The 16,820-nt window shown below is 39.3% G+C and overlaps 3 protein-coding genes across 4 annotated transcripts; all 3 read right to left on the reverse strand.

The window, feature by feature from the left end:
• Positions 1–5: 5 nt before the first annotated feature.
• On the reverse strand, positions 6–5,868 carry dnaaf3l (dynein axonemal assembly factor 3 like). Its single transcript, XM_084937848.1, has 12 exons — positions 5,814–5,868; positions 5,466–5,548; positions 3,836–3,942; positions 3,664–3,757; positions 3,417–3,565; positions 3,051–3,242; positions 2,822–2,944; positions 1,549–1,671; positions 1,295–1,430; positions 899–1,013; positions 669–743; positions 6–459 (listed from the first exon to the last, which is right to left on the reverse strand). Exons 2-12 carry the CDS (start codon positions 5,545–5,547, stop codon positions 318–320), a joined length of 1,338 nt encoding a protein of 445 aa, XP_084793974.1. The 5' UTR covers position 5,548; positions 5,814–5,868; the 3' UTR covers positions 6–317.
• Positions 5,869–5,884: 16 nt separating this feature from the next.
• syt5b (synaptotagmin Vb) lies at positions 5,885–12,451 on the reverse strand. Of its 2 annotated transcripts, none has more exons than XM_084937850.1 (9): positions 12,286–12,451; positions 11,230–11,433; positions 8,259–8,434; positions 8,033–8,131; positions 7,622–7,789; positions 7,233–7,400; positions 7,003–7,120; positions 6,752–6,885; positions 5,885–6,661 (listed from the first exon to the last, which is right to left on the reverse strand). In XM_084937850.1, the coding sequence occupies exons 2-9, from the start codon at positions 11,426–11,428 to the stop codon at positions 6,452–6,454; spliced, it is 1,272 nt and encodes a 423-aa protein (XP_084793976.1). In that variant the 5' UTR covers positions 11,429–11,433; positions 12,286–12,451; the 3' UTR covers positions 5,885–6,451. The 2 variants fall into 2 exon arrangements, with proteins under 2 accessions (XP_084793976.1, XP_084793977.1); XM_084937851.1 differs by having other exon boundaries at positions 5,886–6,661; positions 7,003–7,117.
• Positions 12,452–14,303: 1,852 nt separating this feature from the next.
• On the reverse strand, positions 14,304–16,314 carry LOC146381747 (ferritin, middle subunit). The gene is made up of 5 exons (XM_084937867.1): positions 16,184–16,314; positions 15,542–15,645; positions 15,284–15,430; positions 15,016–15,141; positions 14,304–14,874 (listed from the first exon to the last, which is right to left on the reverse strand). The coding sequence occupies exons 2-5, from the start codon at positions 15,641–15,643 to the stop codon at positions 14,725–14,727; spliced, it is 525 nt and encodes a 174-aa protein (XP_084793993.1). The 5' UTR covers positions 15,644–15,645; positions 16,184–16,314; the 3' UTR covers positions 14,304–14,724.
• Positions 16,315–16,820: the final 506 nt, after the last annotated feature.

The raw sequence follows: 16,820 nt of genomic DNA on the forward strand, positions 1-16,820 counted from the left end.
CAGTGTTCAAATAATGGCTTCCTGTCGAGTTTATTTAAATACATCAACTTATACTTACATTTGTGGCTATTAAAATACACATATAAATATATTTGAACTGCTGTAATGGTTCCATTTAAACAAGATGTGAAATATTATTATTAATTCATAGTTGCTACCAAACAAATATGAATTATTATCTGAAGCATCTGACAGCTCCTCCTAGTTGGTTTGCAAACTGCTGATAAACAAGATGTGAAATGTCTCTGTTGTATGGCTTTATTATGCTAAGTGTCTCTCGCATCTTGGTAAACAGCTATGCTGTGATACGAACACCTCTACTTTATCTGTTGTACGAAGACGGCGTGGACGTCATCACTGGTCCCCTCATGCCAAGGTTCAAATCCAGCCTCTAAAGCGATGTCCTCTACTTTCTTTGCAAAGCCAGCTTCTTGCTCTTTATTCAGATCCAAAATGTACCTGAGACACACATAATGACACAGGAATGCACTGTGAATCCAAATATGGCGATCGCTGTCGCTATTAACTTTCAAGAACAGTGTCACAATTGAATTATAAGGAATATGTGGCAAACTCAAAATATCCCATATGCAAATGCCGATACACGGCAGTCACTGTAGTCCTGGTGGCCATGGTAACGAGCCCTGTGTTACTAAAAAAACCCTCACTTGGCCAACTCCACGACAAGCACAGCGTCTGGTGCTGCAATCTGTCTCATCATCGGGCCCAACTGGTGCACAAAGCTTTACAGCAGAGGCAGAGGAGGAAGCAAAAACACAGAGAACGAAACATGGTCAGCAGTTATACCAGTAGTGTGCAGTCCAGGTGACTGGATGCTAAAGGAATATTTTTTCAAGATGACTTAATATATTTCGTATTCATTTAAAGAAAAATCCACCTGGCGGAGAAGTAAATGGTGTTGAAGAATTGGGAATATTTCTGTTTCTCAGGCAGTTTGTGAAATGAGTCCAAAGGCAGGAAGGTGACAGAGATCCCATTTGGATACATCAAGTCTGAATGGGATTAGAGAAAACGCAGTGCTGGTTTTAGTTTCTGGAAATGAAACATCAAAACATATTGCATAAAGACAGGAGGTAATACAGTAAATAGCTGGAGCACCTCATTCCCCTTTAAACTTCTCTTAAAGTTGTCCAAAAGAACAAAATGAAAGAACATATAAAAATAGAAACCAACCTTTCACATCACTTTAAGGGTCTTTTTGTCACAGTGGTTTTACACTCTGGTTTTAATCAAAGCTAAAGCTGAAGGCCTTTTAGCATTCATAGTCTTTCACCTTTAATACTGACAGTCCGTATGGATGTGTCGTCCTCTGCATCGGTGTATGTTTGAGAAGTAGTAGGGCAGCCCCGTCTGCTGGACAGGGACTGGAACAATCCTTGCAGATTTGCAAAAGAGATATCCTGGGCGGTCTGTGGATGTGAGAACAGGATGGATGACAACAGACAGACAGTAATGTGTTTAGAGATGTGCACAAACTGATTCCAGCAATGAAGACAGAAAAAGACAGAAAAACTTTGTACTTTTTACCTTAATGGGTTGCCCATTCTGTGTCTTCAGCAGACTCTTGTCATCAGTTTCAATGCCAAAGGACAGGTACGGACTAGAAACAATGTCTCCCCAGTATCCCCTGATGGCTACTTTGTCTCCTTTCTGTACAGACACATGACCAAAATTAGCTTCCTTCGTCAACTTACTGTTTACAGTGAAGTGAAAAAGTAGCTGGCCCCTTCCTGATTTCTTGATATGGTTTTTCACACATTTGTCACACTTACATGTTTCAGTTCAGCAAACTCATTTTAAATATACAAAGATAACGCGAGTAAATACAAAATGCAGGTTTTCAATGATGGTCTTATTTATTAGGGGAAAAAACGTTATGCTTACCTATCTGGCCCTGTGTGAAAAAGGCATTGCCCCTTTTGTTGAATCATGAATGAACTGTGATAACCACATTCTTTAGAAGGCTGAGTTCAATTTCTTCTCCTTCACACTCAGGCCTGATTAATGCCAGACCTGCTGGATCATGAAATCATTTAAACAGAACCTGTCTGTTCTGTTTAACTGATAGATAGAGCAGGCTTCTCTATCTATCATCTACAAATGGTTACAAAGAATTTTTTTAGGCTTTGGGACTCCAGTGAACCACAGAGTCCTTATTATCCACAAATGAAGAAAACATGAAACAGGGTGAACCTTGCCAGCCTACTAAAATTACTCCAAGAGCACATCGATGACTCATCCAGAGGGCACAAAAAACCCTGAACAGCATCTAAAGAACTGCAGGGCTCACTTGCCTCAGTTAAGGTCAGAGTTCATGATTCAACAATAAGAAAGAGACTAAGCAGAAATGGTATCCATAGGAGCCCCGAGATGAAAACCACTGCTGACCAAAAAGAACAGGCTTCTCTCATGTTTGCCAAAAAACATCTTGATGATGAGTCAAAAGCTGAACTTTTTGGAAAGTTTGTCTGGACTAAAATCAGACTGAGTTACTTTGACAAGCTTTAAACAAGTCTGTTCATACTTAAAATCCTCCAGTGGCTGAATTAAAACAATACGAGGACAATTACTTTTTCAAGCAGGGCCAGGCATGTTTGGATAGTTTTTTTCCTCCTAATAAATGAAATCATAATTTAAAAACTGCATATTTTATCCACACAATGTATCTTGGTCGAATATTAAGATTTCTTTAATGATCCCAAACGTGAAACACGTGACAAAAAAAAAAAATCATTGAAGGGAAAAATTCTTATTCACGGCACTGTAGAAGAGCGATGTAGAAAAAACAATATGTAATTACCTGACTAAAGACTCTTGAAGACAGCAAACTAGGATTAGTTATTTGATAGACGCCTTCCCTCATTTCGAATGCCAGTCCCTGTTCCCTCCATCGCATGTATTGCTGTCTGTTGATGACGCCACACTGCAGACAACCAGTACACAAACATATATTTGAATTTCTTTAACCAACTTTTTATTTGCAAAATCTCTGGCCACACCAGAGGAATGTGCAGAAACTACTCAGATACCCCTTTCTCATGAAGCTTCATTGTAAGATCCCAGTCAAAGCAGCCCTTCTTGGAGTCATAGCGTGTCCCGAGGTGTTGCCTGACTCGATAATCCCAAGCTTTGGACATGATAGGAGCAGGACGCTCTGGTGATGAAGACCGAGTTTGGATCCATGACTTAAATATCATGTCCAGTTCGTCTCGCTCCTTAAACTGTAAAAAGTGTCCATACTCAGTGAATAAAATTTGGAAGCTTTTTCTGAATGTGTAAAGCACTTACACTTACAAATTTTAATGATTATGTTCAGTGCACTACAGGTTATACTGAGCAAGCCGCAATGTCTGGCTGTTTAGGTAAAAATAAGCTCCTTCAGCAGATGTTTGTACCTTAAGGAGAGTTGTGTTCAGACAGGCATGCGTTGCCATCGTTTCAGTAACAGACAGAGAAAGTTGTGATGCTACACGTTGCAGTACTTCCTCTGCCTGACTGCGGATTTCTGCGTTTCCAAACACTTCTAGGAAAACTTCGGTCTTCTCTAAAGATTTAAAATAAGGATTAAAAAACCCCACTGGTTTATGGACAACAACACATCTTGCTTTAATAAAATGAATAATTTATCCAACTCCCACGTACCATTAATCCCCATGCTGTCCTGGGGAATCAGTGCCAGGTAGAGGAGCAGCAGCTGTCTAGCAACCACCTCCATGTTGTTTTCTATCACCCATATCTGCAGTGTGGCAAAAAGAAGTTATTTGTAGCTCAAAGTATTGTTAGCCATTTGCAGTTTAAAAAGACTTAGGCTCACATGGACACTTTGGTTGTCTTGCAAACCGGCAATGGTCTTTAAAATATGTCGTGGATCTCCACTGCCCACCAGTAAAACATTCATTTCCCCTTCACATCTCTCAGGGCCTAGTAAGAGAAAGAGACAGAGAGAGAGAGCACATATTATGCTTCTGTCTATTTAACCTGACAGGGACAAACTGTAGGTGATAGAAACTGAATATAGAAATCTGGAGAAACAGCTCAGATGTTTACTGATGGACCTGTGATACTGACAGAGTTGACAGAGACACAGTGTAGCATACAGCATCAGATGATAAAACACGACTGACGGATGACACAGTTTGCTGATCCATTGCATGTATCCAGTTCTGGGTCGACTTACCGAGGTTGATTTGTGTGATTTTGAGTGGAAAATATGTCAAGGATCAGACACCATACCTTTCAAATGTCAAATTTCAATCTTTGAACAAATTTCCACAAAATGTTCAGAAGACAAACTGTCTACAGCTGCACCAAAAAACTCACTGAAAAATGCATTTAGTTGTTTTACAGTCTTTAAATCATTTCAGCCTCATCTTCACTCAAATATTGCCATCAACTCCAAGATCCAACTGTGATAAACACTATTTCCATCAGTGTGACCAATTATAATGTGACAAATGATTGATCATCAGTGCTATTTTTGCCTCTGTTAGCTGCTGTTAGCTGGCATTAGTGAAACTTTCTTTTAAGCGGATCCAGAATTGTTGGACTCTCATGCAATGTGAGAATGTAATCAAACAGTTTATTGGGAGGAAATGTACTTCTGAGGCCTACCATTAGCTAGCACAATGCTAGTTTATAACCAGCTGGTGTTTTTGTTTAGCTGGTTCATCATCAGCTGTCCAGAGACAGGAGGGTCGCATGTTTAATCTGCTGACGATCAGTAACTGCGGCAATATCAGGAATAAATAAGCATGTTTATGCATGTCTTCCTGACTTCAGTTCAGGAGATGGGGCTTGAGAGGAGGAAGAGGATGAACTTTTATTCAGATGCTGATTGTGTTGTCTCTCTCTTTTTGTGCTTTCACTTCTTTGTTGAAGTGGATCCCTTCTCAGATAATAAAAAAATTCTTCATATCTTGAGTATGAAGGTGCAAACATTAATTAAAACTTGCCTCCTCAGCACATGAACTCCTGAGAATTAACTTCTTTTCTGCCTCTGATATAAGACATATGTGGCAATTCTCTGGCCACATACATAAGATCAGGCAGAACAGTCCATCGGGATCACTGCATTCAAGAGGCAACATGACATCTTACACTATGTATTTTTAATGCTTTAATTCTTTATTTGTTGGAATTTAAAATAAATTTAGAATTGCACACTAATAAATCTATATTTATGAGTACACCATTATTTTTTCTATTAAAAAAACTAAAAAAAAAACAAAAACCCGACTGACTACCTAATTTTGAGATATCACACGTGTATTGTGTATTTATGTGTGTGAAACTAAAACGTGGCTGTCTATTTTTAAATGCACTCAACGCAGCATAATAAATGAATACTCTTGAAAAACATCAAAGCAACTCATACAATCCTTTATCTGCTCTGACGCACGTGCGCGGGCCCACTCACAGGATCCTCGTGCAGCCAAGACTCTTACCGACATGGAGCAGGTCGCGTGCAGGACTGAAGCCCCACCAAGTGATGCAACCCGCACCCTCGGATGCCCGTCCAGCACTCATACTGCAAAGAAAAGCAAACGAAGGCGTGCACCCCGTTGGTTTATGTCAAGACAAAACAAACGGCGGTAGGCAAGGGACCATATCTTAACACAAAGCCGTAAAAATATAAAATAGCTTAGTTCAACTAATGCTAGCCAACTGCTACATAACTTTTAAATGGTGCCCTGAAAATACAGCTATTGCTCAAACCCATAAGCGTGTCTCTGACTTTAATTCTGTAATTAAAAAACCTTAGATAATATCAAAAACTGTTTGTTAAACCTCACCTGACCGACTCTTTGACGACAGCTGTAAAAAGTGTGAAGCTGAAAGTAAGTTTGGGTTCTGTTGCTAGGCAACACTTTTGGCTACGTAGACACCATCTACTGGTGAAAAGAATGAATTACACAGTACGTTCTTCTATGAGTGCCTTCATTGTTAAAGTTTATTCAATTTATTAAAAGAAACTGAGCATTAATGTGAAACATTCCATTGTAGGTTTATTTGTTTATTGCACCACAACACTAGAAAGTGAGCAAAGTGGCCCAAAAAAGGCCCAAAATACATTAAAAAACAACAAAGTTTACATCATTGAGTAATTATGTGAATAAACTCTCTTTCATAAATTTTTAACATAACCTTGCATGGGCCTACACAAGAGATGCACATTTACAGATATGTGGTTTCTAGGCTTATAAAGACAATCACTTTGGTTTATGGTATGAGGTAAATATGGGGAGACAAGGTTTTAATAACAGCCAAATATCAAACATTGCTTGACAGGTGCATATATACACACCTACAGACACACACACACGCAATAAAGTGTCTCAAAGGAAATAAAATGGAAAGGAGAAAATAGAAAGAAAACTTCGGGTTTAACAACAAGTAGCATATTGGCAGCAGTCACTACTCAGGTGTGACTCTAACGAGGTTTTGCTTTGAGTGCCGCATCTACTTCTTCTTCAGGCAGAAGAGTGTGCCACTGGGCTACTGGACGTCTGGGATTAGCAAGCATGTCTGACCAGTGGCGCAGTCCGACTCCTGTAGCTCCATAACCCATAAAGGTCTTTCCAATAGGGTCGTTGCTTCCAAGTTTATCGTAGTCGAATACTGTGATGACAACCTGCACTTTCTGAAAGGCAAAAGAAATACAAATGACCCAGACAAGCTTGTCCACACAGTGCTTGGTATTTCAAAACTGATTACCGGTAATAAAAGGTACCTGTATTTGCTCAAAGGGGACTTCAAAACTGAAACTCTCATTAAAATAAGGATTGAGTGTGTTTTTCTTTACTGTTGTCTTCTTCTTTTTAATCCGTTTCCCATTTTGTTGCAGAACAATCTTCACATATGGGTCTTTTGAAAGAGGAAGTGAAGGTGAGTTGCATCATGCATGTCTATTTCAATTCCTTATGATACTTTGGGATTTATTTATTCATTTATTTGACTGATAAAATCATGAGGCCTGATTACCTGATAAACCTCCAACATCCATTTTCTTAAGGTTCTTTGCCTCCATGATGTTCACTGTCAGTTTCCCGGCAGTGGGTACATAGCGCAATGAGATGCAGATATCACCCAGTTTTTCCTGCTGGGATAAAATTTTGTGAAGAGAATATTGAAAAAGGGTTATTATCCAGATGTTTAGCATTGAAGGGTTGAAGAGCTGAAACATGTTTAAACAAAGATACAGTACATCATACCTCCTCCTTCTCACCACTCTCCAAGTCCCTCCATTGTTGCATTGGCTGACCCAAATCAACACTGTTCATGGGAATCTTTATTTCACCGATCATGTCATGCTTGGAGAATCGATCAAAGTCAAAAACCTGCAAGACCAAAGTCTTTCCACCCAACTCTGCGTATGGAATCTAAAAAGAGGGGGAACATGATAACAGACATTTCAAAACATACTGCATTGGTATTTTGGGGGGAAGGGACAGGTTGAGGTTGATTAAGGGGAAGAAAAGTCTGAAGAGGAAGTGGAGACTTGTGCCCAGCGAAGCGTGAAAAGCAACAGCCCGAAGCACCAACTCGAGCTGTGACAAAGACAAAACCCTGACAGCATCAAGTCGACAAGGACAAGTAGTACCTTGAAGATGAAAGTTTCGTTGAAAACAGGGCACAGGTTTTTGCGCTGAACCTTGGTCTCGTACTTCTTCTTTTTATCTGGCAGCAAAAAAACTTTGACATAGGGGTCTGAAGTCCCCCCCATGTCCATAGCGGCAAGGTCCTGAGCCTGAAGGATACCCACGATGAGCTTTAGAGGAAAGAGATCAAGTGTCAGAATCAATGTTATTAGAGTTATCTATAAGTAAAGACTAAAACTAGTTGAGAAAAATGTTTTAGTTATCTGGAATAAAAATCTAAACTAAACTGTAAATGAAATAGAAATACTTAAAAATACAGAACTTTAATATATCTGGACAGAACTGGTCTGAAGTGGTTTAAGTGGTCAAAAAGAAAAAGGGTAGGAATTTTGACGTTTCCATGAAGGACCTACTTGAGCATCTGTGAAGTTGTAGTCCAAGGAAAACTCCAGTTTACCCAACTTTTCCTGTTCTTTCTCCTCTTCCTCCCCTTCTTTCTTCACCTCCCCCTCCTATAAGATTAAAACACACACACACAAACACACACACACACACACACACACACACACACACACACCTGATTTTCTTGTAGTTCTTGAGCTGGTAAGATAAGATAATATAATACAGTGATAGGCGTACCTTCTCTCCAGTCTCTCCTTCACCTTCCTTTGCCTTTCTGCGGCGACCTGCCTTCCCCTCCCTCGCTTTCTTTGGCTTTTTCTTTTTACCAAAGCATTTCTTAAAAATGCAGAAGATGAAGCATGCCACCAAGACCAGAACCACCACAACAATGGCTCCCACTGCCCACATGGGAACTGCCAAAATAGAGATATGGGTTGGCTCATCAGTGGATGTTATAGAAGTATGGTTATCATGAAAGTGCTGGAAATCTCTGATCCGCCTTTGCTGTTAACATACACAGAACTAACACAATGCTGAAACAACAACCAAAACCTCATCAAACAAATATGAGTCAGAACTTTAGATTGATATCCTCACTTTTCAATTCTCTCTATGGAAGGTTTTTTAAAAGCTTGCTGATCTCATATCTTAAGAAGAGTTTTTTTTGTATTTTATATCTTAAAAATACAAAAAAAAACTAGGGAAAGTCACTTTTTCCCAGTGTTCAGTTGTATCAGGTTAATCAGTTATAAGAATATTGTTCAAGGGGACCTATTATCCACCTAATTGTTTTTTACAGTAGTGTGCAAAAGTTTCGAGCCACCCCTCATTTGTGATATTTTCGATTTTGAGCAGCAAGGTCTTGAGCATTAGTTCTCCAGACTTTCTGAAGGACTGTGGACATTGGGTTCTTTTTCACTTATTTTCAGTCCAGTTCTTGTATTTGGGCATTTTCAAACAAATGCCTTTTTGCATTCAAGAAGAAAAAAACTAAAACTAACACAATAGATGAACCAGTGTTTTGTCCACACACATAAGTTAGCAAAGAAGGAATTCTTTAGTTGAATATATCAATGCCAAAGATAAATGCCAAAGATAACACAGTTTGATGGGCATAAAATAGTATTTTTACAGGTTTTAGATGTGTCCTTGATCGAGCACAGCTGATTTAAATGGCTAAATTACCTCCTCAACATGTCTTAAAGTTCTCTAGAAGTCTGATAATGAACTAATCATTTGAGTCAGGTGTGTTGACCCAGGGTCTAAAACCTGCAGGACACCAGTCCTTGAGGCCTGGAGTTCCCCACCCCTGGTATACACAAAGGAGGTCAGGAGAGATGTACAAAAGTGAGTGTCCACAGGCCTCTGTAAAACACGGTGGAGGTTCTGTCATGGTTTGGGCCTGCATTTCAACCAGTGGTGTTGGAGATCTTGTCAAAACTGATGGAATTATGAATGCAAAAATGTGCTTGGAGATTTTGATCACCCATGCAGTACCATCTGGAAAGACTTTGTTTTTCAGCATAACAATAATCCCAAACATACTAGCAGAAAAAGTATACCTGGATTTAAAACACACACACACACACACACACACACACACACACACACACACACACACACACACACACACACACACACACACACACACACACACACAATGGAGCCCTCTCAGTCATGGACTGGCCTCCCCAGAGCCCAGACCTCAACTTTATTGAAGCAGTGTGGGATCATCTTGACAGAGAACAGAACAAAAGGAAGCAAACTTCCAAAGAAGAGCTTTAAATGTCCTTCAAGAAGCCTAGAGAACTATTTCTGAAGACTACTTAGGAAATTACAAGAAAGCTGCTGAAGAGAGTTCAGACTATGTTGCAGAATTAAGGTGTTCATATTAAATATTACCTTTCAAGCTCTTTAGAATTGTACAAAGCCTGATTTTTGCCTCATATAGTTTATGAGGCAAAAAAGTTGATCTATGTTTCCACGTGTTTCAATAATGAGTGAATCCATTTCCCATTTTCCAAGCAACATATGAGTAAATTAGAGATGGCATAAGATTTCTGCACTGGAATGCATTCTTAGAGTAGTGGATGCCTCATTTAAATTTCAAAATATTCTAATACTGGGCCTTTGCGCAGAGGCTTAGTTTATGTTTGATCTGAAATAGGTCAAATAACTCACAGTTATTTGCATGTGATTACCTCATTTTTTCAGACTTTGCTCATGGTTGTTTATGAGTATCTGCCACCGTAACAGTAAATATATTTCAGAAAGTAAAAGCAAAACATAGCAGTTCCCCTTCAGACATTAACAGCTGTTCATGAGCTCGGAGACAGAACCAAAGGTGTAATGCATAATGTCAAAATAAATCATGATTTCTTCTTTTTACCACAATAACTAAAACGTTCTCAAAATTATATTTTAAGCACTTTGTTATCTATGTTTTGCTAATGTTGTGTTATGTCAATAATACACATGTCAGCATTGAGATAATAACAGTCTGTAAACTCACAGCCACCACCCGCAGAAGCTCATTAAATGCTTTACTCTTAGCATCATAAGCAGTAGTTCTTCATTTCTTGGCAAAATGACTCAGAAGCACGTTTTCGTGTTCTGTCATTGTAGGCATAAACACTTAAACTGTTGACGTTCTTTGACATCATTCTTTATGCCACATCACTTATGTTAAAAAGAGCAATTTAGTGTAGGAAATTTCTCCTTACATCTACAGTAGCTTGAACTTTTGTGGAAGACTATAAACATAACTCCTAAATATAACTGGTAAATATTATTATCCATCTTCTTCTGCTTATCTGGAGCCGAGTCGCAGAGGCAGCAGCCTAAGCAGAGAAGCCCAGACCTCCCACTCCCTGGCCACCTCCTCCAGCTTGTCCAGGGTAACACCAAAGCATTCCTGGGCCAGCCGAGAGATATAATATCTCCAGCATGTCCTGGGTTTGCCCCGGGGCCTCCTCCCGGTGGGCATGCCCGGAGCACCTCATGCCCAGGAGGCATCCTTATCAGATGCCCGAACCTCCTCAGCTGGCTCCTTTCGATAAATAAATTATAAATCCCTTTGATAAATATAAATTTGACATAATGTAAATTCTGCACAGGGATAGTTTCCTCCCCAATAGCCACATTTAGTTTACGTCATCACTGGTTTATGGATTTCTGTATCATTTTGCAGATTGTGGCAGTAGCTTACTTGACAGATGACTCAGCTCATTCATGAACTTTTCCTTCATGTGGTTGTAGTCGTGCCCAGGGTGATGTTCTGTATGTGAGTGCTCATGGTGTTCTGAATGAGAGTGCTCATGATGAGCAGGCTCTGTTGTTTCCTCCGATTCTGGTTCAGACGGCTCAGCGGCCCTCCGGACTCGAACCCCAGCACCGACCAGCCTCATGTCAGCTGCCAAAACATTAGAATTACTACAGTTATTCACGCTGTTTTTAAGTTGGCTGCCACATTGAATGATAACACAACTTTACATGCATGCTGTGTAATCCCTGTGTTAATGTGTTGCAGGAAGGTTGAAGAGCATAGGACAACTCTAAGCCAGATGCTCAACATGGCTGACCCTAATCCCTCTGTTACTCTCATGCTCTCCTCCATCTCGTGGCCCACGCTTTCACTCCCACGTTCAGCCCATCCCCATTTCTCTCTCATCACTGACTCTGCTGTGGACTGGATTAAACTATGCCTCTACAATATTAATCCAAAACCACAGATTCTCAAAGCTTTAAAAAATAGGGGTTGGTATCATCCTTTGGTTTGCCTTGCATAAAGCCACTGTTTCTGTCATATTGACTGTTTAGAACAATATTTAAATGAGGTTTAGTGGAACACAGGCAACTTTTGGAAAAAACTGATTTTTTAATAAGTAGTTATTATGAGCTGTATTTCCATTTCAAAAACCAAACAAAAATGGCAGTGAAAGTAATTTTTACTGCACCCATTTACTGTGTTTAATAATTGAACTTTGAAATTGAATATAACTTAATGGAATTAAATGATCACTGAAGGACATTTATTAAAATTTAAAACACAATGTGACATCTAATAGGAAACTAAAGTATGTAAAATGAACCATTTGCAATATTAGTGGTCCTTTAAATTGGTTTCTTCAAAGCCAACAGAAAGAAAATACACACACAGAAATACAGCATGTTTTTCTCCTCAGTTTAGACCTTTTTTTTTTTTAGGATTTTTCCACTTAATCATAACAACAGTGTTTGAAATTTTACTGAATATTTATCTTACCTGTCGATATCTCCCTTTAATTTTGTCAACACCAAAAGGAGGCAACTTCTAGTTCGGTGTCTTTCTTGTGGCTTTTCCTCTGGCTTGTTGAAGACCCTGCACACCTATCAATCCTTGGGTATGCTGTTGACTAGAACTGGCAGGCTCCCTGCAACCCTTTCCACCAAAGCTAAAGCACTGGCAAATCACTAGAGAAATGTTGTCATTTAATCCCCCACTTCCCCCCCTCCTACTGATATTAGAAGGCAGACAACACATCTGTTGCTTTACGTCTGACTAAAGAAAAATATAGACCATCATTCACCTTTTATCGTGTTGTAGTTGCAGGGTTGGTAAATTTAACATGTTGAAGTATTCAAAGCTTTTCCTTGCGCCAGGGGAAAACTGTTTATTACACTGATGGCAGTGTTTATCCATTAGACTCAAGAGATTGTAGTACATTCAGCCCTTCACTAATCTCCTCAGCATAGCTGCCCTCGCAGTCGATCGTCCAACAACAACTTGTACTGCGAGTGGATATTGTGCATGTATGTGTGGATATGTAGTTTTTCATCCTTTTAGCCTGCCATTTTACTGTACAAAACACATACGCATATTTATCAAACTGTAAACAGTAATCTGTTTTGTTGAGGGGGGGGGGCACAGATGAGCATGACATAATTGCCTTACATAGGGCGGGCACTTAAAAGAACTCTGTATTTCAAGATATTTTATTAATAAAAAATACATTTTATGCTGCAATACATTAAACCACACAAACACAAGTTATGAATGTTTTCACACTTGGTGAAAACCTGTGCAAACCCTTGTGGTTTCTTAATCTGTCTGTCAAGTGTTCTATCTCAAACCACTAGAACCAAAATGACACTTGAACAGAGAAAGGCTACGTCCACACGTACACAGGTATTTTTGAAAAGAAAAATTTTCCATTTTAGTTTAAAAGAAATTCTATCCACACGTGGTTTTGAAAAAATACCTCAGTCCACATGTAAACACCAAAAGACGCAGTCAAACACTGTGAAGAACATGCCAAATCCTAACCGTGTAGAAATGGCCAATCAGAAGTGTAGAAGCCTGGGAGGAAAAGAGTAAACAGGGTTTTATGCAAACCTTGAGTACTTCTGAAAAGTTTTTGTTTTTCTGGAAAGGCAACTAATTTTGTGTTACTTTTCAAGTGCCTTCATCATTTCAAATGTTAATAACCAAAGACAGTATTTTAGCTGTTGTGTAGACTCACAACTTAGGAATGAACAAAATGCATATAGCATACATAAATTTAATTAAAAAAATATTCAAACCCAAAGACGACGTTGGGATTTGCGTTGTGAGAGCGTCTGTTGAATGGAGAAGTTCACTCTAATGCCTCTATCTTTCTAAATGGAGTGACAGTAATTGAGTATGCATATGTAACCATGTAAAAACTGCAGATAGTAAGATCAACAGCATTTTGTCCATATCCGCCACTGTAGAAATTCATCTCATGTAAACAATAATGTGGCGCACAGCATGACGTCAAGGTGCACACCTTTGGCATTGCGTGACTAAGTCTCAGTTTTCCTCGTCCACACCTAAACGCAAAAACAGAGTTTTCAAAAATCTTCACCATGGCAGGAGTATTTAAAAATATCAGCATTCAGTGATCGAAAATGCAGTTTATGTGTGGACTAAAGGCTCAAAAGCATAGAAAAAGCTCAGTTTTCAAAAATACCCGTTGAGGTGTGGACGTAGCCTAAGACCCATGCCTGTGTGGGATCCACTCTGACGTAAGTCACATGACTTATCTTTGCTGTCAGATAATTAACCAAGAAGCAGCTTGGAAATCGTTAACCACAAACTCTCCAGCAGCCCAGCGTTAGCACCACCCAACTGGGAGTAAGCATGTGCCCACTGTTATCTCGTGCAGACGTGACCTAGATAATGTGCTCAGACATTGTGACGAGTCAGATAACTACCTGTCAGAGGAACTGAAAATAACAGTTACACACATGAACCTGACTTTTAAAGACACAAACAAGAGATTTGTCAGCATAATGAGACTTTATTGAATGTTTGAAATGTCCATTTGTTTTTCTTCTTCATAAATTTTTCATTTATAAAAATGTTCTGTGGGTTGAAACATGATAATGGAATGTTTCACACATGATAAAAAACGGAATCCACATGAACAAGTTACTCATTGTAACAGCTTAGAAAAACGGTAGTGTTTAGCACCACATTTATGAGAACAATTTCCCCAACACATTTGAATTTCTTTTCTTTATAAGAAAAACTGAGGCATTTCGATTAAACTTGGTCTAGTGCAATTGGATAATACCTGTGGTTGACTGTAACAATTTTGTAAAGTTTTAATGGGAAAGGACGTACAGTGTGGATTACTGCCTTTGTCTATCTCTGTATATTTTGAAATGTGGACCTTTTTCACTCTTCTCCCAGGACCTTTTACAGAGTGTGCTTGTCAAAGAGGTATTCTCCCACAGCACCGGTCGTCTCAGACGCAGTGATGCGGGTGAGACTGCCAATGTAGTCGCCCAGCTTCTTGATGGTGTCATGGCTGTCGACGAGGAAGTGCTGCTCGAGGAAGTCACACAGCTACAAGAGAAGTTAGATAAGTGGTAAAATAATTCATACTATGACACTCGTAAATATTCTAGACCAAATATACTTCTTGTGTTAATAGCACAAGAATTATATTTAGATATTTAAAAAACTAAACAAAAAACCCAGACATACATGGGGATCAGTATGGCTGCCAGCTCTGCGGTGCACATCAAGGATACGTGTATTTAAGGTTTTCTGATATTCCAGGGAAAAGGTCATTGCATCCAGACCGCCCTTCCAGTCTTCTTTACTTGGTTTCTAGAACAAAATGTTTATTGGAGGAGGGAAGAAAGAAAAAAAAAAAAAAAAAAAAAAAAAAAAGGTAGTGTGTACCAACAGATACACCCATCTCAACAACAACAACATCTTTAAAATGACACCCATAACATTTGGGACGTACAGAGATGTTCTGAAGCAAAATTCGTCCGCCTCTCATGTTCTGGTATTCCAGCAGCTTCTCAGCCTGTTCCCTCTCTTTGGCTGAACGCTCCAGGAAAAAACTGGAGAAGTTTGGCAAAGCAACATCATCCCTGTCGAAATACATACCCTAAAAAAGAGAAACAAAACAATAATGATATCTAGAAAAATATAGTACAGATTATGAGACATACAGGTACTATACTGCTAGGTATTAGTGTTACAATTACAAGAATCATACCAGGGCAAGGTAGGCGTAGGATGCATTTAACTTCAGGTTGATCAGTTTGTTGACATCTCCTTCAGTTTCTGCATGAAAGTTTTGTTTCACCGCAGACTGCATGTCTACAACACAGAAAAAGAAAGCAACGAATGCAGTTAGTGTTGTGCTTAAAAGACAGAAAGAACAATAGAGACAAGTGCCAACAATGAGTGATTTCTCCTTCGTAGTAGAAGTAAGCCCAAAAGAAAGTTAAATATCTCCTACCGCCTCTTCCTCGGGTTCAAACTAGCAAAGACGTTCCGTGTGAAATGCGCTCGTTTTAGCGAAGCACGTATTTATCAGCCAGCAACACATTGCAACTGATATTTAAGAGCTCAGAGAAACACCTGCCCCACTGCCGCCGTGTGTCATCAAACGATTGGGTTCAGGTGGTTGTTACGTTAGTACATGTTATTAAGACTGTTGCTCGGTTAAACACCACTTTTTGTACCCACTTAAACAAGAAATACCTGCTGATGCTATCAGGGTGCAGTTTAGCTAACTTTAGCTACGTTTGCAGCAATTTAGTGCTTGTTAATATACCGTAAGATACGCCAGACTATGAATAAAGTTTTATAAATCTATTCCGGGTCAGTGTCACCCTACCATTTTGTTACCTACCTTTTATTGTGACACCAACGTGACCGCAATGTCACTATCTTCCAGCACAAAATTGTTTATTGTTTACGCCACAAGTAGCGTCCGGTTCTTCTTCTTCGTCGTCGTTGTATGGCAGAGATACACTGAAGTGCAGCGCCGCCCCTGTGGTCGGAATGATTCCTGCAGAGGATTTAACCTGAGCACAATGGAAGAGAGAGAGGGAGCGAGAGAGAGAAAGCAGAAGTTATTATAATTTTTTTTTATACAAATACTTCATGGCTTGAGGTTTTTTTCTATACGTCTGTTCTACACTTCCTGTCTTTATTTTTAAATTTTTTTTCCCTTCTCTGTACACGTTGCAACTTTACAACTTCTATTTTTATGTTTCCCCATTCTTTCATTGCTGCAAACCACTGTATTGAAACGGGACATGTCTCTCTTTGGATTATTTATATACAGTTGTGTTATTCCATGCACCTGGCATATTTTTCTGGCTTTCCTTTTATTACAGCTTTACTTTTGTTTTCACCAGATTATTAGTTTTCTTAATATACCCCTACACAGTACACTGCAATTGATTCCCTGGCATCCAAACACACCAAACATGTAGTTACGCTAATATGCTAAGTGTTTTCTTTGTCCCAGTTCCCCTTGTCTT

Source organism: Perissodus microlepis, chromosome 8 (assembly GCF_051167445.1).
Source record: "Perissodus microlepis isolate ML-2025 ecotype Zambia chromosome 8, ASM5116744v1, whole genome shotgun sequence".
Taxonomy (NCBI): domain Eukaryota; kingdom Metazoa; phylum Chordata; class Actinopteri; order Cichliformes; family Cichlidae; genus Perissodus; species Perissodus microlepis.

What these genes read in the sequence shown, in the direction of transcription:
- LOC146381747 (XM_084937867.1), bottom strand. Translation starts at nt 15,643, where the DNA reads ATGCAGTCTGCGGTGAAACAAAACTTTCATGCAGAAACTGAAGGAGAT. An exon ending in CCTACGCCTACCTTGCCCTG is followed by an intron (nt 15,431 to 15,541) that starts GTATGATTCTTG and finishes TCTCTTTTTTAG; the next exon opens with GGTATGTATTTCGACAGGGA. An exon ending in GCAGCCATACTGATCCCCAT is followed by an intron (nt 14,875 to 15,015) that starts GTATGTCTGGGT and finishes CTTCTCTTGTAG; the next exon opens with CTGTGTGACTTCCTCGAGCA.
- dnaaf3l (XM_084937848.1), bottom strand. Translation starts at nt 5,547, where the DNA reads ATGAGTGCTGGACGGGCATCCGAGGGTGCGGGTTGCATCACTTGGTGG. An exon ending in TGAACACAACTCTCCTTAAG is followed by an intron (nt 3,243 to 3,416) that starts GTACAAACATCT and finishes CACTTTTTACAG; the next exon opens with TTTAAGGAGCGAGACGAACT. An exon ending in CTTGTCGTGGAGTTGGCCAA is followed by an intron (nt 460 to 668) that starts GTGAGGGTTTTT and finishes TGTGTGTCTCAG; the next exon opens with GTACATTTTGGATCTGAATA.
- syt5b (XM_084937850.1), bottom strand. Translation starts at nt 11,428, where the DNA reads ATGAGGCTGGTCGGTGCTGGGGTTCGAGTCCGGAGGGCCGCTGAGCCG. An exon ending in TGAGCTGAGTCATCTGTCAA is followed by an intron (nt 8,435 to 11,229) that starts GTAAGCTACTGC and finishes CTATTTTGGCAG; the next exon opens with TTCCCATGTGGGCAGTGGGA. An exon ending in TCCCCTTTGAGCAAATACAG is followed by an intron (nt 6,662 to 6,751) that starts GTACCTTTTATT and finishes TTTGCCTTTCAG; the next exon opens with AAAGTGCAGGTTGTCATCAC.